Source organism: Sinohyriopsis cumingii, chromosome 10 (assembly GCF_028554795.1).
Source record: "Sinohyriopsis cumingii isolate HCF-2022 chromosome 10, ASM2855479v2, whole genome shotgun sequence".
In the NCBI taxonomy this organism is placed as follows: domain Eukaryota; kingdom Metazoa; phylum Mollusca; class Bivalvia; order Unionida; family Unionidae; genus Sinohyriopsis; species Sinohyriopsis cumingii.
Genome location: NC_142970.1, coordinates 12,081,645 through 12,098,104, shown reverse-complemented (window position 1 = coordinate 12,098,104; position 16,460 = coordinate 12,081,645). Strand labels below are relative to the sequence as shown.

General features: G+C 35.8%; 1 protein-coding gene across 1 annotated transcript in view; it reads left to right on the top strand.

Annotated features, from left to right (window-relative positions):
* The first annotated feature begins 1,119 nt into the window (after positions 1–1,119).
* The window catches only part of LOC149789603 (carnosine synthase 1-like), a 31,617-nt gene continuing 16,276 nt past the window's right edge, over positions 1,120–16,460 (top strand). The window contains exons 1-4 of the mRNA XM_089971623.1: positions 1,120–1,231; positions 11,001–11,152; positions 12,517–12,699; positions 13,086–13,271. Of these exons, the coding sequence (XP_089827749.1) occupies positions 11,011–11,152; positions 12,517–12,699; positions 13,086–13,271 (511 nt within the window). The 5' untranslated portion in view covers positions 1,120–1,231; positions 11,001–11,010. The remainder of the gene's footprint in view (positions 1,232–11,000; positions 11,153–12,516; positions 12,700–13,085; positions 13,272–16,460) is intronic.

The window sequence follows — 16,460 nt, the reverse complement described above, 5'->3', positions numbered from 1 at the left end:
TTTGTGGTAATGTCAGATCGATATAAATCCAATTATTTGTACATGGAATCAAGAAAAATATTTTAATACAGATTTTGCTCCAATGAATTTCACACAAATCTTCGGTGAGGTTTTATTTGTATATCTGGTGCATAGTTGACAGGGACAGCCTCAGGTGTAGTGTATTTGGAGTGGTTTCCAAAATTTCAAAAGGGCCCTGACTTTCTTCGAAAGGGCATCGAATTAAAAGTATATGTCTCTTTACTCGAAGTATACATAATACCCAATAACAGTATATGTCTATTTACTCGAAGTATACATAATGCCCAATAAAAGTATATGTCTATTTACTCGAAGTATACATAATACCCAATAAAAGTACGCAGGAATAAGGATGGTAACATTTTAAGAGACAAGTGTTTGCATGTTTGTGTGTGTACGCTATTTATTTTTAAATTATTTTATAAAAAAATTATTTTTTGCCGGGGCAGGAGTCCAGCCATAACACCACCACCACCCCACCCCCGCGGCCCTGCGTTGTTTTCGTTGTACTGCAGTCATTCAGCAATTATACAGGATCTTGACGATATAAACCAAATTGTGAGGTTTAACTGGTGCAGATGCAAAGCCGATAAAGTTTGTGCTCACACTCTCCACACGTGTTTCTCCGTGACCAGATTTCGGTAGCAGACTCAATTAAATTAAAACAATGTTATGAACACTTTGCACGCTTTCATCATAGGGAATATGAATCTTTAAAGCAAAACTTTTACTTCATAGAGAGTAAAAATTAGGACCACAAAACTAGCGTTTCCCCAAAATAATCACGTTCAACTCAACCATATGGGTGGGGTTTTGTAGATATGTCATCGCTGAAATTCGTTTTGCGCTTTAAAGAGAACATGCTGGTAATATTAAAGTTCAGTTTGGAAGGGAATTATGCTTTAGTCGATGTTGCTGTAAACATGTTATTGCGAGATACTTTACATGGCATATATTTTTAACCAATATAGTATACCGTTTCAAGCTTGTGAATCCAGACTGGATATCTTTAGCCAATATAGTATACCGTTTCAAGCTTGTGAATCCAGACTGGACTGGTTTGAAGGAAACTAACTCTGCGCACAGGAGCCTGGCCTATATTAGAGCGACGGTGGCAATGACCGCTCAGTGCTGCGGTCAACGCTAGGACGTTAAGGACATAACAGTCCGAGGATATAATCAGTAAGAAAGTAACACGGGGAACAGAAAGGTAAGTGATATATCTATATATATATATATATATATATATATATATATATATATATATATATATATATATATATATATATATATATATATATATGATAGTCGATAGTTACAATCATGCTTTCGATTCTAGTTAAGATTTTATGCATAGTTAACAGATATCATGAGAATATTTGCTATTCATAAAGAGAATGCATGTGATGTGGATTTTGTTTTAGTTTGAGTAATTTTCCGACAAGTGTTTGAAGTATTTGCTATAATTGTGTGGATCTTCACTATCGGTCTTGTACCTCTGACTCTCTCTCTCTCTCTCTCTCTCTCTCAGACAGACACACACACACACACACATACACACACACACACACACACACACACACACGCGCGCACTCTTGTGCTTGACGCTGAAGGAGAAATAGCTAAAGTTTGCAATAAACTATATAAATTGTTGAAGCATACATACGTGAAGCATGCACTTCAGAGAAGTATATGATACCAAAAACAATTGACGACAGTCAGATTATATATATATATATATATATATATATATATATATATATATATATATATATATATATATATATATACAGACAAAAGTGAAATAATACGGCAATAGATCAATCCATTGTGCAATATTAATGGTACTCGCAATACAGAACTGAATCTCTTGAACGTGTGGTCAGAACATAGTTGAAACAAACATTTAATGAAAATTGTAAGTTAACAGTCAACAAGTCAGATAGAAACCTGTGTTTCTCTCACGGCAACGATATGGAGAGTAGGACAAATTAGTTCTTCCACACGAAATTCAAAAAACGTTTGATTTGTTTCGGCAGAGAAAACAAGAGCGAGTGAATAACAAATATAAATCGATGGCCTCCATGTCGTAGTATTTAACGTACCACCTTACAGTCAGTGATTTACACTAGTAAAATGTTGTACTTGAGAAATTTGAACTGGTGCAACATAACGTTTCAGTTGGGGCGACAAAAGTGCCAGGTGATATGTTTGGGCGGTGGTTGATATCAACTGGGAGTATGCCAAATAGGCTCATGTTTACATTTGGTGTCATTGCCAGTAACCATTCGGTATATCGTTCCATATTTATAAACATATGCTGGCCATCATCTGAACTATTTCATTGGTTGGAGCATACTCCACGCCATGACTACGACTCACTACGCCATAAGAGAACTTCCACAAATGTACTAGACCACTCCGGTGGCCAGAGTGGTTGGAGCTTCCTGCGGGAGATCGTGGTTCGAGCCCCGGTAGAGTAATTCCAAAGCCTTAAAAACTGCCTCGCTTGGTGATCATCATTAAAAGCTAGTAGTAGGACTGGTCGGCCTGGTGTCAGGATAATGTGAATGGGTTGGACAGGATGTCCCAGATACAACTATAAACTGTCATACTGCAGACATCGTAGCGATATGACTGAACAGTTGTTAAGGCTACGTTAAAAAGCCAAATCACACACACACACACACACACACACACAGTATTGAGTTGATGTGAAATATGAGTTGTTTCTCAAAGTTTGTTGATGTGAGAATGTTCAAATTTGATGCTTATAGGTATTCATATTATTACCACATTTGTACCGTCTGAAATTAAGTTTACATGGTTAGCTCATATTTTCTTTCATCCTATTTATATGCTGTTTGTTATACATTGAGGTGATGCATCATGATGTCTGATATGACCTCAATAAAAAAGCAGACCACTTTAACCCAGTTTCACGCTTCACTGACTTCGCTACGTTTTGTGTTTTTACTATGTATGTTTTGGTCATTAAACCATATAATTGTTAATATCTATGATAGTATCACTCCCATATAATAAAAGGTAATTGTTAACTACGTTTCATATTTTACGCGAGTAGGTTTTTCCATTTTTAATGGATTAGCTTTTTCCCCATTTTACTGAATTAGGTTGTGTTTGCGTTTGGTTCGTGACTATAAAAGGGTTTTGAAGGCTCTAAACGTAGTATGATGTCTAAAATCATGGGTCTTTTCTAGGGCAGTAATTTTGTATTCACTGCCAGTATGTTCTGGAACAAACTGAGTAAGGAACAGTTGAGTTGAGTTCCATATTTTTTACTGATATGTGTAGACATAAAATAGCTTGGTCAGACTGTAATAAATTATAGTTGTCTCCGTTCGTACGTACTTCCGTTAGTAGGTCAGAAATTTGTTTACTGCGTGATAAACTGAATTGTGCTTTTCATACTTTCGTCAAAATTTGAAGTGCGTTTTTCTGGTCCTTGGGTATCACACTTTTCTTCAATTGCCTCTGCACTAAATAACCTGACTGTGTTGCTGTGTCATGCCAAACTAAAAGGTCACCAGGACCCGCGTTTCACACATGTACCGGATTCGGTTAATATTTCGTGCAATTATCTCATGACCACATATGCTGTTTACAGACTGGATATTTACGAGTATACGAAGAATCATTGAAACTCGGCAAGATAAGAAGTGCATCTGTATGTTGATTGTACCGAACTCTCACTTCAAAAGTAGGTTACCATGACCAATATTTCGAGCTTCACTTTTGTCTTGAATTTGTGTTTTAAATTTTTATCTGCAGATCTGTTCATGCTAAAATCATCACGCTCTATGATTGTTCGCATTTTTGTTTAGTACCACACCATTACAACAATGACCAGTGACTTATATTTCACATTTTAGAGACTTGGGTCCAATCTTAAAGTTTTGAGTTTAGCTCATGGTCATATACTTATTTATGTCCATTATGCATACTGTTATACCTGGATTAGGTAATGGGATGCATCTAGATGAAAGCGGCATCCTCACCCAATGTTACTCAAATATTGTCGCCTTGACCCCGAGAATTGGGCATATAGGAGTACAAAGAATTTCCCAGGTTCTTTCTCCACCAGTCTGCCATGTATAAACCTATCGTGTTCTGAAAAATGGCGTTAAAACCGACAACAACAACAACAACATAATGTTCAAATCAAAGCAGTTACCTTACTGATCGTTAGATTAAATCAAACATGTTGGCACTTTTTCAGTGCCTCAAATTTTAGCATCTCCATTTACTGTAGCACCGTAACTTCGATGGCACGATACAAGAGCTGTAGTAGAATAAACATACCGTTCCTTTAATGTGGGTGGGGTGGGTGGGGGTTGGGAGGAATATTAATTAAACTATTCATACAGAATGCGTGGAAGCCTCTGTAGTGATTCAAGCCATCAATTAACACACACACACACACACCTGACAAACATTTCTGCCGTATTTTCCACATGGAGTTATGAACACAATAATCTTGCCATATGCAGTTATGAACACAATAATATTGTCATTTGGAATTATAAACACAATAATCTTGCCATATGGAGCTATGAACACAAGAATCTTGCCATATGGAGTTATAAACATAATAATCTTGCCATGTGGAGTTATGAACACAATACTCTTGCCATATGGAGTTATGAACACAATAATATTGCCATATGGAGTTATAAACACAATAATCTTGCCATATGGAGCTATGAACACAATAATCTTGCCATATGGAGTTATAAACACAATAATCTTGCCATGTGGAGTTATGAACACAATACTCTTGCCATTTGGAATTATAAGCACAATAATCTTGCCATATGGAGCTATGAACACAATACTATTCTCATTCGGAATTATAAATACAATACTCTTGCCATATGAAGTTATGAACACAATAATCTTGCCATATGAAGTTATAAACACAATAATCTTGCCATATGGAGTTATGAACACAATAATCTTGCCATATGAAGTTATGAACACAATAATCTTGCCATATGGAGTTATGAACACAATAATCTTGCCATATGAAGTTATGAACACAATAATCTTGCCATATGAAATTATGAACACAATAATCTTGCCATATGGAGTTATGAACACAATAATCTTGCCATATGAAGTTATGAACACAATAATCTTGCCATATGAAGTTATGAACACAATAATCTTGCCATATGGAGTTATGAACACAATAATCTTGCCATATGAAGTTATGAACACAATAATCTTGCCATATGAAGTTATGAACACAATAATCTTGCCATATGGAGTTATGAACACAATAATCTTGCCATATGGAGTTATAAACACAATAATCTTGCCATATGAAGTTATGAACAAACATTCTTTACGTTTAGAGCATAAAAAGATTATCACCGCTAAATGACAACATATTAATTGTACTGCCAGTATAATCAGATAATCATTCGCAATAAAGTCATCACATTTCATTGTTTTAAAAGGAATAAAGAAAAAAAACAAACAACAACAACAATAAAACAAAATATGCATCTGAAACTGCGAACACATCCTCCTTACTTTCAAAATACAAAGACAAAATTACAAACATTTCATAGCTTATTTATTTTACAATGTGACAGACAACGTGTCGGAAACCTCTTCTTTCTATAGAAGACAAATTGTTTCAGGTAGGAAATGGTGAGAATATTTAATTCTGCATGTTGGTGCCACACATAATTCATAATGTATACACAAATGATTTTCTGGTTCATGATAATAACGAAGTGAGCGAGGAAGTCTATCACATACAGTCGGGGAAGTCTGTCACATACAGTCGGGGAAGTCTGTCACATACAGTCGGGGAAGTCTATCACATACAGTCGGGGAAGTCTGTCACGTACAGTCGGGGAAGTCTGTCACATACAGTCGGGGAAGTCTATCACATACAGTCTATATTTTCTAAGGTTTTATGTCTTGGTGGGATGGCATGCATTTAAAAGTGACAGAAAAATAGATTTAGATAAATGATTAACACGCATGTGCATTCCGTGTCACTTAACTATGGACATATCCGGTGTAATAGGACATATACAGTTAGATTGTGTCCACTGGTCCTTCAACATTGGTGTGAACAATTAGCTATAGTTCATTGATACACGATATGGATTCTCTGACCAGGCAAGAAGGGCTGCCAGGTTACACAATAATTTTAAACTAATATTGAAAACATTCGCGCTTAAGTCTAAAAGGTTATGTACAAGATCTTTGAAACCCGTTTAGAGCACGTACATGAAGTATACTAAGAAAGCAGTTATGGATCTGATGAAAATTGGATAACAGTCTCATGAACGTGCCGTATTAGAATTGTGGGGGTAGAATATTTAATTTAATTTTTCCGAATTGCCTGTCGTGTTCGGCGTCATACTTTCCTGGCTTCCCTTGCGCATGACTTGTTGGACGTTTGATGAAGTTAGAGAATCCTCAAGTGTCACAGACTGCTTGATGATTATTAGCTCTATGAGTGATTTATGTATGAGGCCGCGATGTTTAATCCCCCTGTGTACATTGTTTAAAAAGTTGTCAACATATAATGTGCATCACACACCGATACAGTCCAAGAGAAATAGACACAAAGGGAATATTCAGCTTTACTTGAATTAATTACGTGTATACCGAGTAGCGTTTATCGCTAATATCAACTTATCGATATTACTAGAATGTGATGAACGGACTGAAAAAGCGTGAAATAACCTTGCCCGCCGTATGAATTCATTAATTAATGGAGCAAATTAATATTTAGAAAGATCAATATATTGTGGAAGCTCATCAGTCATTCCATGAAGTTGGATTGTCCCGCAAAATTGCACACTTGATAAGTAATCATTTTCAAATAAAAGGGATTCAAAATCTCAACAGTTTACAACAACAAAACAAAAATATGATGAATAAATTAGAGCTCACTGGTGCTCGGAACATCCCGGGATGTAATTAAATTCGGCGCCTGTCCCTTGGCCCAATGGAATCGCAGCTTATTTAATAATGCAGAATTTTTCATTTTGTTTGAAACTCCGTATTCGCAATACCGTCGAACAATTTATAATTCATTTAATGGAAAGTTCCAATGCACAACCAATTGTTTCTTTGTAATTATCACCTTTATGAGGAAAACAATTCTGTTTTGTACTAAGATATCAAGAGACCAATTTCAGGAGAACCTTGTAAAAAAAACTACTAAACTGTACCCCTTAGACTCTGTCTCTCTTTAAATATATATATATATATATATATATATATATATATATATATATATATATATATATATATATATATATATATATATATATATATATATATATATATATATGTACGAAGAAATAAGAATAGTTTCATTCAACTTTAAGGATGTTTCATGTGGATGATACGGACATTCCAACCCAAAGTACGCGACAAACGTCACCTAGACCTTGACTGTACGCACCTAGACCATTTCAACCATACACACATTTACCAAAAAAGGATGCTTCAGAATCGTTTGAATACACATTCGTCCGTAACAGACATATATAATATAGAATATATGTATAGTATATACGCTGTATAAATTATATAAAACGAGATGTATATATTTTTCATTAAAAAGAAACGAAAGGTATATCACAATGCAATATACATGCAATATTTATGTTTTCTTCATAATTCGTACAAATGCACATACGTACCTTTTGAATGGATATTTTTTTTTAAACTACTGGCAACTTTGTATTGACGGAGTGAATGAACACTTCACATCCCTACCCAGTGTGTCCGCTACAAAATGTAGTCCTGTGACATTTGCGGCTGTTCACAATCCTTTGAAAATTGAAAAGTTGCTTCCTTCGAGCTTCTTTTTTCATTTATATTGATTAAATGAATATAAGACACACTTATGATTTAAACATATGATATGGTTTAATTACAATTTTCCTGAAGAAAGTAGATCATTACAAACACAGCATGTCAGCTTCTTGAACACTAAACGCACTTCCATTCTCTTATCGGCCTGTGCATTGAAACGACCGTAGAATATAAACTAGCAGACAGCCAGAGAGGTAGGAAAACCAAAAGGATTTCGATCAAAATTTGTACCGTGTTCAATTCATTTTTGAAAAATGGGGATAATTAACATTTTTCTCGTTATTTTCTTGCGTCCATTATGATTAATCAGTGGAAATTTATCATTGATCAATATAATCGATAACCTATTGCTGCAACAATATTAATATATGCGTATTAATGCGCTATTGGCGACCACAATTTGATATTACATCAGTATTGATATATCAAATTCCTTTATTCCATCACTTTAAAGCCATGTAATTGTTATACAGTTTGATAATTTTTGATTCGTACTCTGCGGAGTTTCGAATCCACGTTAACGGGTAAACGGCACCTATTCCTAATATTATCAAACATTCTCCTGTAGAATTCATGAATCTCCCTCTCTCTCTCTCTCTCTCTCTCTCTGTTGTCTTTACATTATGACAGAAATCTAGGTTTATATCAGAGTAGTTCAAAAGCACAATTCGTGTACCATGTTTTGCATTTAGAATATTTTTGAAGGTAGACCATTTCAAGAGTCTGCTAATTCCAAAATGTGTTGCACAATATGTTGTTCTCTTTTGTTTTAATCAGTTTTATAACTCGAAATAAATCTGCAAACTGAGATATCACTAGAAGTTTTGAAGATTTAATATTTCTGTTATTTTATATTTTATTTTGAATGAACTCGTATGATAATACTGGTGCAATACAAAGGTGCGCAACCTGTAATTGAAGATGTATGTGCTTGTAAAAGTTACCTCCCCTATACTAAAAAACTGTAATGCCTCTATTTACCTTTTGTTTCCCCACATATCTGAATGGTATCGTTTGGCGAAAAGAATATACTTTCTATCCTACTTCAGCACGCGAGTCGCACACTGTCATATCGAGCAATGGTAAATTGTCAATTTGACTGGAACAGAAACCTTTACTCCGTCGTACTTAAGAGAGATAACTCTTCGATCTTGACAGCCTACATCAACACTACACAATAATTTAGGTTGGTCGCTTCATCAAGTCATGGATCTGTCAGTTTGACTCATCTAATCAGGCAGTGGCATTGTTACAGCCCAAGGAATCCCCGCAAATTTGGGGGAGGCCCGAGAAATAAGTTATGCAGGGCGTGGGATCACAATTTCTTATTATGTCACTGCAATCATGTTATTATCCAGATCTCATGAAATTAATACACTTCACGCTTTGACTCAAACCAAGACTCAGTAAGGCTTAATTACTTAGAGAACGCAGATCATTATACAGATGACATACGTAATAGAACCTCTTAACATTAATTTGTGAGAGGGAAATGTAATGATAAATCAAGCATTTATATATTATTCTTTCACTTTCTTCAGCATGGTGTGATAAAGTAGTCACTTTCTCAGCTAGTTCGGCGACGACGGTGTCAGCGTAGGCGTCATCAATGCTCGCGTTTGGTGTTTGTCTTGAAAATCACATATCTTCTATACGCGTGAGTTCATTCGAATGAAACCTCACGTTGCTATTATTATGGGTCAAAGGTGTATAAGGCGACGTGCTTTAAATGTCTGTTCCGATTCTCTCGCCTTCGTAAGAAGGAAAATGGCTTCATAATTATAAACAATGTTGCGGGGTTTTTCTGTGGGTACATTCGAACCTAATCGTAAATTTGATCATTAAACTGCAATGTTATTTTCCAATATTGATATTATTCGTTTAGTAGACGCAGTTACGTTGCCGTTACATGCTGAACCCTATTAACAAGATATGTTGTTGTCAAGATTTTGATTGTTGCTGATTTTACTACTACTGCTGTTGCTACTACTACTACTTTTCTGTAATCTTTACCCCAGTAATCCCAGTCTCATAAGATGGTATGGCATCGTTCTTCGACAGTCATTTTACAACTATTATTTACAACTTCTCAGAAAGCAAAATGTCACCAAACTTGAAAAAAAAAACCCACCGTGGCATTAAGGTTTTTCAAAGGTGTACAAATGATGCCGAACCCCCGACAAATTTGGCTTCTGTTACAAAAATGTCCCACAGAATCTGAGCAAATGTAACAGAAAACATCCTAGCCTTAAAGCATTTCACATTGGTAGAAAGTATACGGATCCGTTATGAAATATAGAAGCTGCATATAAAAATAAGAAAATATTCACGAAACTTTATCGAAATCAGACATTAACAAAATAAGAAAAGACATTTGCATAACGTAACCAAACTGTCTAATCTTCCTTGGTCAGCTGCTCTCATTTTTGTCCCTTTACGAGATCTCATGAAAATTATAGATATGAACCAAAACTCAGTTATATTTGTAATGTTGATATAGCTATGTAATGAATTATCTTGCACTGATTTGTTTAGAGATTATGAAGAAAAACTAAAATCTCAGTTGCGGGCAAGGCATATGTCTCACTTTTCTGGCAGATATGGTTTCATCGTCATCAACACATGTTGTTTCAAAACTGATAAAAAAATCACACATTTTCAATAATCAGTCGTTTTGTTCAAGATAATCGTTACATAATAATACTAAATAGAAACCGGTGCCATATATATATATATATATATATATATATATATATATATATATATATATATATATATATATATATATATATATATATATATATATATATATATATTCACAGTCCACATAAAGTGCTTCATGGAAGTTTTGTTTAGCAAATAAGATTTTTCATTTACCTGTGTACAACCTACAATGGCAAGCTTCATTCAACCATATGTTCAATCGCATAACGCAGTCAAATCGGTGTATATGCTGTCCGATTTAGATTATTTGTACAACAAACAATATAGACCCAACACCTGCCATAGCATTGCAAACTGTTGGCAGTTGGTTAAAAATTATACTTGATGAAATATTGGTTCGTTTTATCTCAGTCATGTGCACCTTCTGTATTTTCATCCAGGTTTGATAAAATGGACGTTAACGTCGCCGAGTCAAACTATGAATGGCCGCCAGAACCAATGGGAGGTGTAGAAATGGAGATCGAACATGGGACTTATCTGCCTGAGAGCAAGCCTTTTCCTATATACCAGAGACTAGTCTCAATTGAAGCAGGTAAGTCCTCACTATGACACTGCGTATTATAAGGTCACTGTGCCCTAGAATCTCATTTAATTAACTAAATATAGTTATACTATTGTTGCTCATTTTATTTTACTTCATTTCAGTTCTTTGCTGATCAGAAACGTTTATGATGAAATGCAAGGAAACATTGTCGTTAGACAGACTCTCTAGCGACTAAGGCTTCAACGTTGACTAATATTGTCGCTTTTTACTATAATCGAAACGGTGCCATTGAATCCAACAGAAACGACAATCAGCATTTCCTGATCTGTATGTTAGGCTAACAGCTGACAGCTGTTCATGCCTATAGCTGACAGCTGTTTATATACACGGGAATGGCAGTGACAGAATGCATGCCATATTTCACTCAAATTGCGATTATTGCATTTGCTGGAAGTATTTTTCCTCTTGTTATGACAGGATTCAGTTTGCAAAATAAGTCTTTCTTGAATATATCAAACTTTAGGTTTACAAACAAATTTTCTGCTAACAACTATGTTATTCAACGGTAATTAATGCAGCTAAACACACTTTCTGTTAGCATTATCCAAGCATCACGCTGATGCGTTATGTGCAGTGCAACCGATTCTCGGGAACTGTACTCCTTTTCCTAGTGTTTCCACACTGGATGCAAAAATCATATATACTTTAAGAAAATGTTCTTAGTAGTAAATTCTGCCTCAAGCAAAGATTTCGAAATATGTAATATAATTTAAACAGATAAAGGTTAGGTCATTGACAGTCACGTGCATGTACGTTTCGACGGTTACCGATTTTGTATACGTCTACTGGCAGTAACCTAAACTAAATCTAGCCGTTTATACGTATTTCATATCTCTCATGAAACATGTTCAGTAATTTATTACCGCTCCGGTGGCGTAAGTAGTTAGAGCGTCCGCGTCGGATGCGAGAGGTCGCCGTTTTGAACCCCGGCCGAGTCATAATAAAGACATATAAGAATGGTCCCGACAGCTGCCGTGTTAGGTGCTCAGCATTAAGAGGTTTGTTTGGACTGGTCAGCCTATGTCAGGATAATGTGACTAGTTTGGGACATGATGCAATATGTCTGTAGCAAGATGCCCCAGTGCTACACATAGCTATGAATTGCCACGTTGTAGTCATCGTAGCGACGTGACTGAAGCATTGTTAAAGATATGTTAAAAATCCAAATCATACACACGCAGTATTGTTTGCTCTCGTGTGTTTGGCCAAGTGACATTTTTAGTCCACAGTTAGCTTGTTACATTGTTGATGCCCATTTTTCTATGAATAAACTTGTGTGTTTCTCTAAATCTCTTTTCGTGTCTTGATTTGCCGTTCGTCATAAATCAATCAGTCATTATTTTTACATCCAGCTGGTTGCGAAATGAATCTGGATCCAGCGGAAGAAGAACCAGCCGAGGAGGAATATCAAAGTGAAGACGAGGAGCAGTTGTTAAACACCATTCGCATTACAACCATGCCCGATGAATACAGCACCTGGACTGGGTCATACAAAGAATGGTCAACCAAGGTCAACCTAGGACCATTCCGTGACGGTAGATCTAACACTACTACTACATCCACCCCCACTACTACTGCTATTCGTTTTGCTTCTTCCACTAACACCAAACACAAATTGTAAATTTGAATTACAGAAAAAATGTTCGCTTCACGCTCTCCCCGTTTCTTTTTCTAAATATAGCATTTAAAATAAAAACAACAAATTCCAATCCATTCTATTTTTACAACCCTACATATAATCCAGATGAAAATATAATGCAGTAAATTCAAACAACGGCTACAAGCTGTTCTGAATAATATGCAAAATAACCGCTCCAAAACGATGCCACTTTGCAAGATCCCACCGCTTCATCTTGTATTCATATTGCAGTACTGAAGCTTATATTTTGCCATACCTAAGGTTTCAGGAATATACTTCTAGGTATTCCCATTCCACCAGAGGACGATCATGTCATGGATTACTACGAGTCACTGCAGTATACGCTGTATGAGACAGGATATCCTGAAACCGTGGACAGAACTAGCCAACCATCATATGCTCCAAAGGACGCCGTTTCCATCTGTATCCTCTCTTCACCAGTGGAATGCATGGCCATTCTAATGGAAGGTTAGTTGACAAATTTGCAAATATATTTCTAGCTTATGGATTGATGATGTCTGTCCCCACATTCATCAACTCTCTCATCCGCTAAGTTTAGCTCATTTACTGATACAACAATGTAAAATTATGTCAGATGGTACTTTGATGGGTCACATGCAGAACTAAACCCTTCATTCAAATTTAGGTCACTGTGACTGTATTTTATAATCCACAGAGCATTTTCTTAGCGTGGTCATTGTTGTTGCCATAATCATAACGTTAAGTTTTATCATTAGCTTCCTTTCTCTGACAAAGTTATACGTAACGTCGTGCGAAACTGATGAGGAAATTCAAATTAAAATGTATTGCTAACCACTGGCAATGTTTGTGACAGTGACGTAGTGTTCAGTCATTTCCTTAAGGCTTTAGATTTAGCTCCGTTTCTTTGCAGTCTTGAAATGTGATGGCTTTGTTCATACCGCATTGTACTGTTCACCACAAGCAAATGTAGATGAAAGTGACAAACTTGTTTTACTCTAGTGATTGCCTAAATTTGTTTGCATTTTGAAGTTTCTTTGAAACTGTAATATGTATTCACCGTGGAGAATATTATGCATCGTACTAAAATGTATGCCACATTTACCCGATTGTTACGCTTCATTAATTATGTGAAGTTTCTTCATTTAGTTGTCTCTTTCGTGTTGTTTTATGTACATCAATGTAACTTGATAGGTGTATTCAAAGCGGAGGGTACTGCTCATCACGTCAAAACATAAATGACAGTGTTTATCTTCAACCTTCAGCGATTACGTTACATATTGAAAATCAGCTTCCTTTCTCCGCCAGTTTTGTATGAACAATTAAACTTGACGGGCGCATCCATCTTTGATACAGTGACATTTCATAATCGATCGATTATTTTAATTTGGTTCCTTTAGCTCTTTGCTTTGACAATCATAGTGACGTATATTTCATGTTTCTATGATTAGAAATGGATTTGTTTCATCCTTTCTTCCGTTTCGTATGTGAAGTTAGAAGCTTACCGAGTGTATTTCATCTCGAAGGTTGCTGCCCGCAATGGGCAAAAGTAGGTTACAATCGTCTAATGTCTGCCAATTATTTATTACATTAATTGTTTATATTTATCTCTATTTATGTGGCACCATTTTATGTACAGTCAAAAAAGTTTGGGTATATTTATCTTGAAAAGTAATGCTTTGGATTGGTAAGAGTAGTCTAAAGCAATCCACTTTACCGGTCACTCCCATCTCACCCCTGTCCGCGTGGTTTCGAGTCCTAGGCTCGGCCAATGTGGGTATGTGAGAAAACATACAAGTAGCTTCCCGAGGGTCTGTTGTTCTTACAATGGTTTTCACGAGCTCATCCTCCACCAGTTATTCTGACCGCCATGTATAATCTAACTTGTGCTGAAAAATTGCATTACCTCCTATGCCCCCACAAAATAAATAAAACAAGCCCCATAACTTTATTCACCTTACATTTGTCACATTATCTTTTGTATTTAGATCTGTTTCTCTAACACTGTATCAGGTTCTGTAGTGAAGCAAGATACACAGTTCCATCTATGAATAAATCTAAATTCGCTGTATTGTTACTATCAATCAGCCATATCATCGTTGGCAACTTTCACGTTGAACGGTGGCTACACAGGTCCTTATATATATATATATATATATATATATATATATATATATATATATATATATATATATATATATATGCTATCGTGGGGCTTAATGTTAGTGATTTTATATATGTCAATTTGATATTCCTTACTCTATATTCTTTTATAAAGTTCATTTAAATTCCATTTTAAACCAGATGATTGTGTGAACGGATATATAAACGGACACCGTTTAGATCCTAGTTTACGCAAGGGATGTTACTCTGATAGCGCGATAAAAATGCTTTTTACGATGACATATACTTGCTATACTGTTAGGATGTTACTGTAAATGCTGCACAAATTCTAAATCAATTTGAAAATATTGCATTCTACTTCACTGGTTCACATTCTGTCACCTGTACCCTCCAACAACAGAAACTTGTGAGATCTTAAAAGAAATACATATATAACCACTTGTGAGGGGGGTGAAGACAGGATTATCGGTGAGATTGGGTACACCAACATGAACAGGAAAATATAGACTGTTTAAACAACTCCAGGTGTTCCAACGAAAGGTAATAAATTGTGTACAACAAAGTTGTAAATTTAACACCTCTCAGTTACGAATGCTACCAGAAAAAACATCAACATCATTCATATTTTAACTCTTATTTGCTCTCATAGATTCAATCTCTTGCTTCTTGACAAATATTGTAATCATTTTATCTTCTCTTGCATAAAACCATTGGACATTATCGGACGACAAACTCGTGAACCAATCCGTACTATCGATTTTAAGAGGTAGATTTTATTTCAGAATATGTGGTTTGGCCATATTTTGAAACGGTGGAATTCATCGGTGCAGTTTTAAAATAGTATACTCGCCAGCAGTTCCGACATTCTTCCAAAATACAGTTGGTGATGCAAAACTAGTAACGTTCGGTCTTCTAGTTTATATAACTTGTACTTTTTTCAGGACATAACGCCTGCAACGAACGCGCTTTGCCCATTTTACGTTTCAGTCCACAGTAACTTCTTCGGTGGTCTCTGAGGAATTTAGTTTCTTTCAAGATCAGATTACTATCGGGTACTTATTGTCTAAGTGTCACTCCTAAAAAAGAACCTTACTGAAATAATGAACCGGTCTAGTTATGGCATGGGGCAAACAGTAGCACCAGACATACGATCGGTGAATTGCGAGAGTTTTCTTCCGTCGATGTTCCTCCTTCCCCCTCTCTTAAAGATTGCGAATTACAAAACCGGGATCAAACAATGTTTCTATTAGAAAACATCAACGATGCCATTCGAAGTAAATGAATTTAGGGTCACTATATATAAACTTGTACGAAATAGTTCGTATCTAGGCAAAAGAATTCATGTCATCAAACTCAAGTCCCACCTGTGTATTCCAAGATACGACAGTAGTAGCGGTATATAGTGTTACCTCCAACTATCCGTCCATCGATCACGCCTATACTAAGGTATGCGTTTAGATTACTGAAGGCGCTGAGGAGGGGCAAAGAAGGAATTCATTTTTAGTTTTAGTTTTCTGTCTTATCAAAACATGTGCGTCAGATGATGCAGTATTA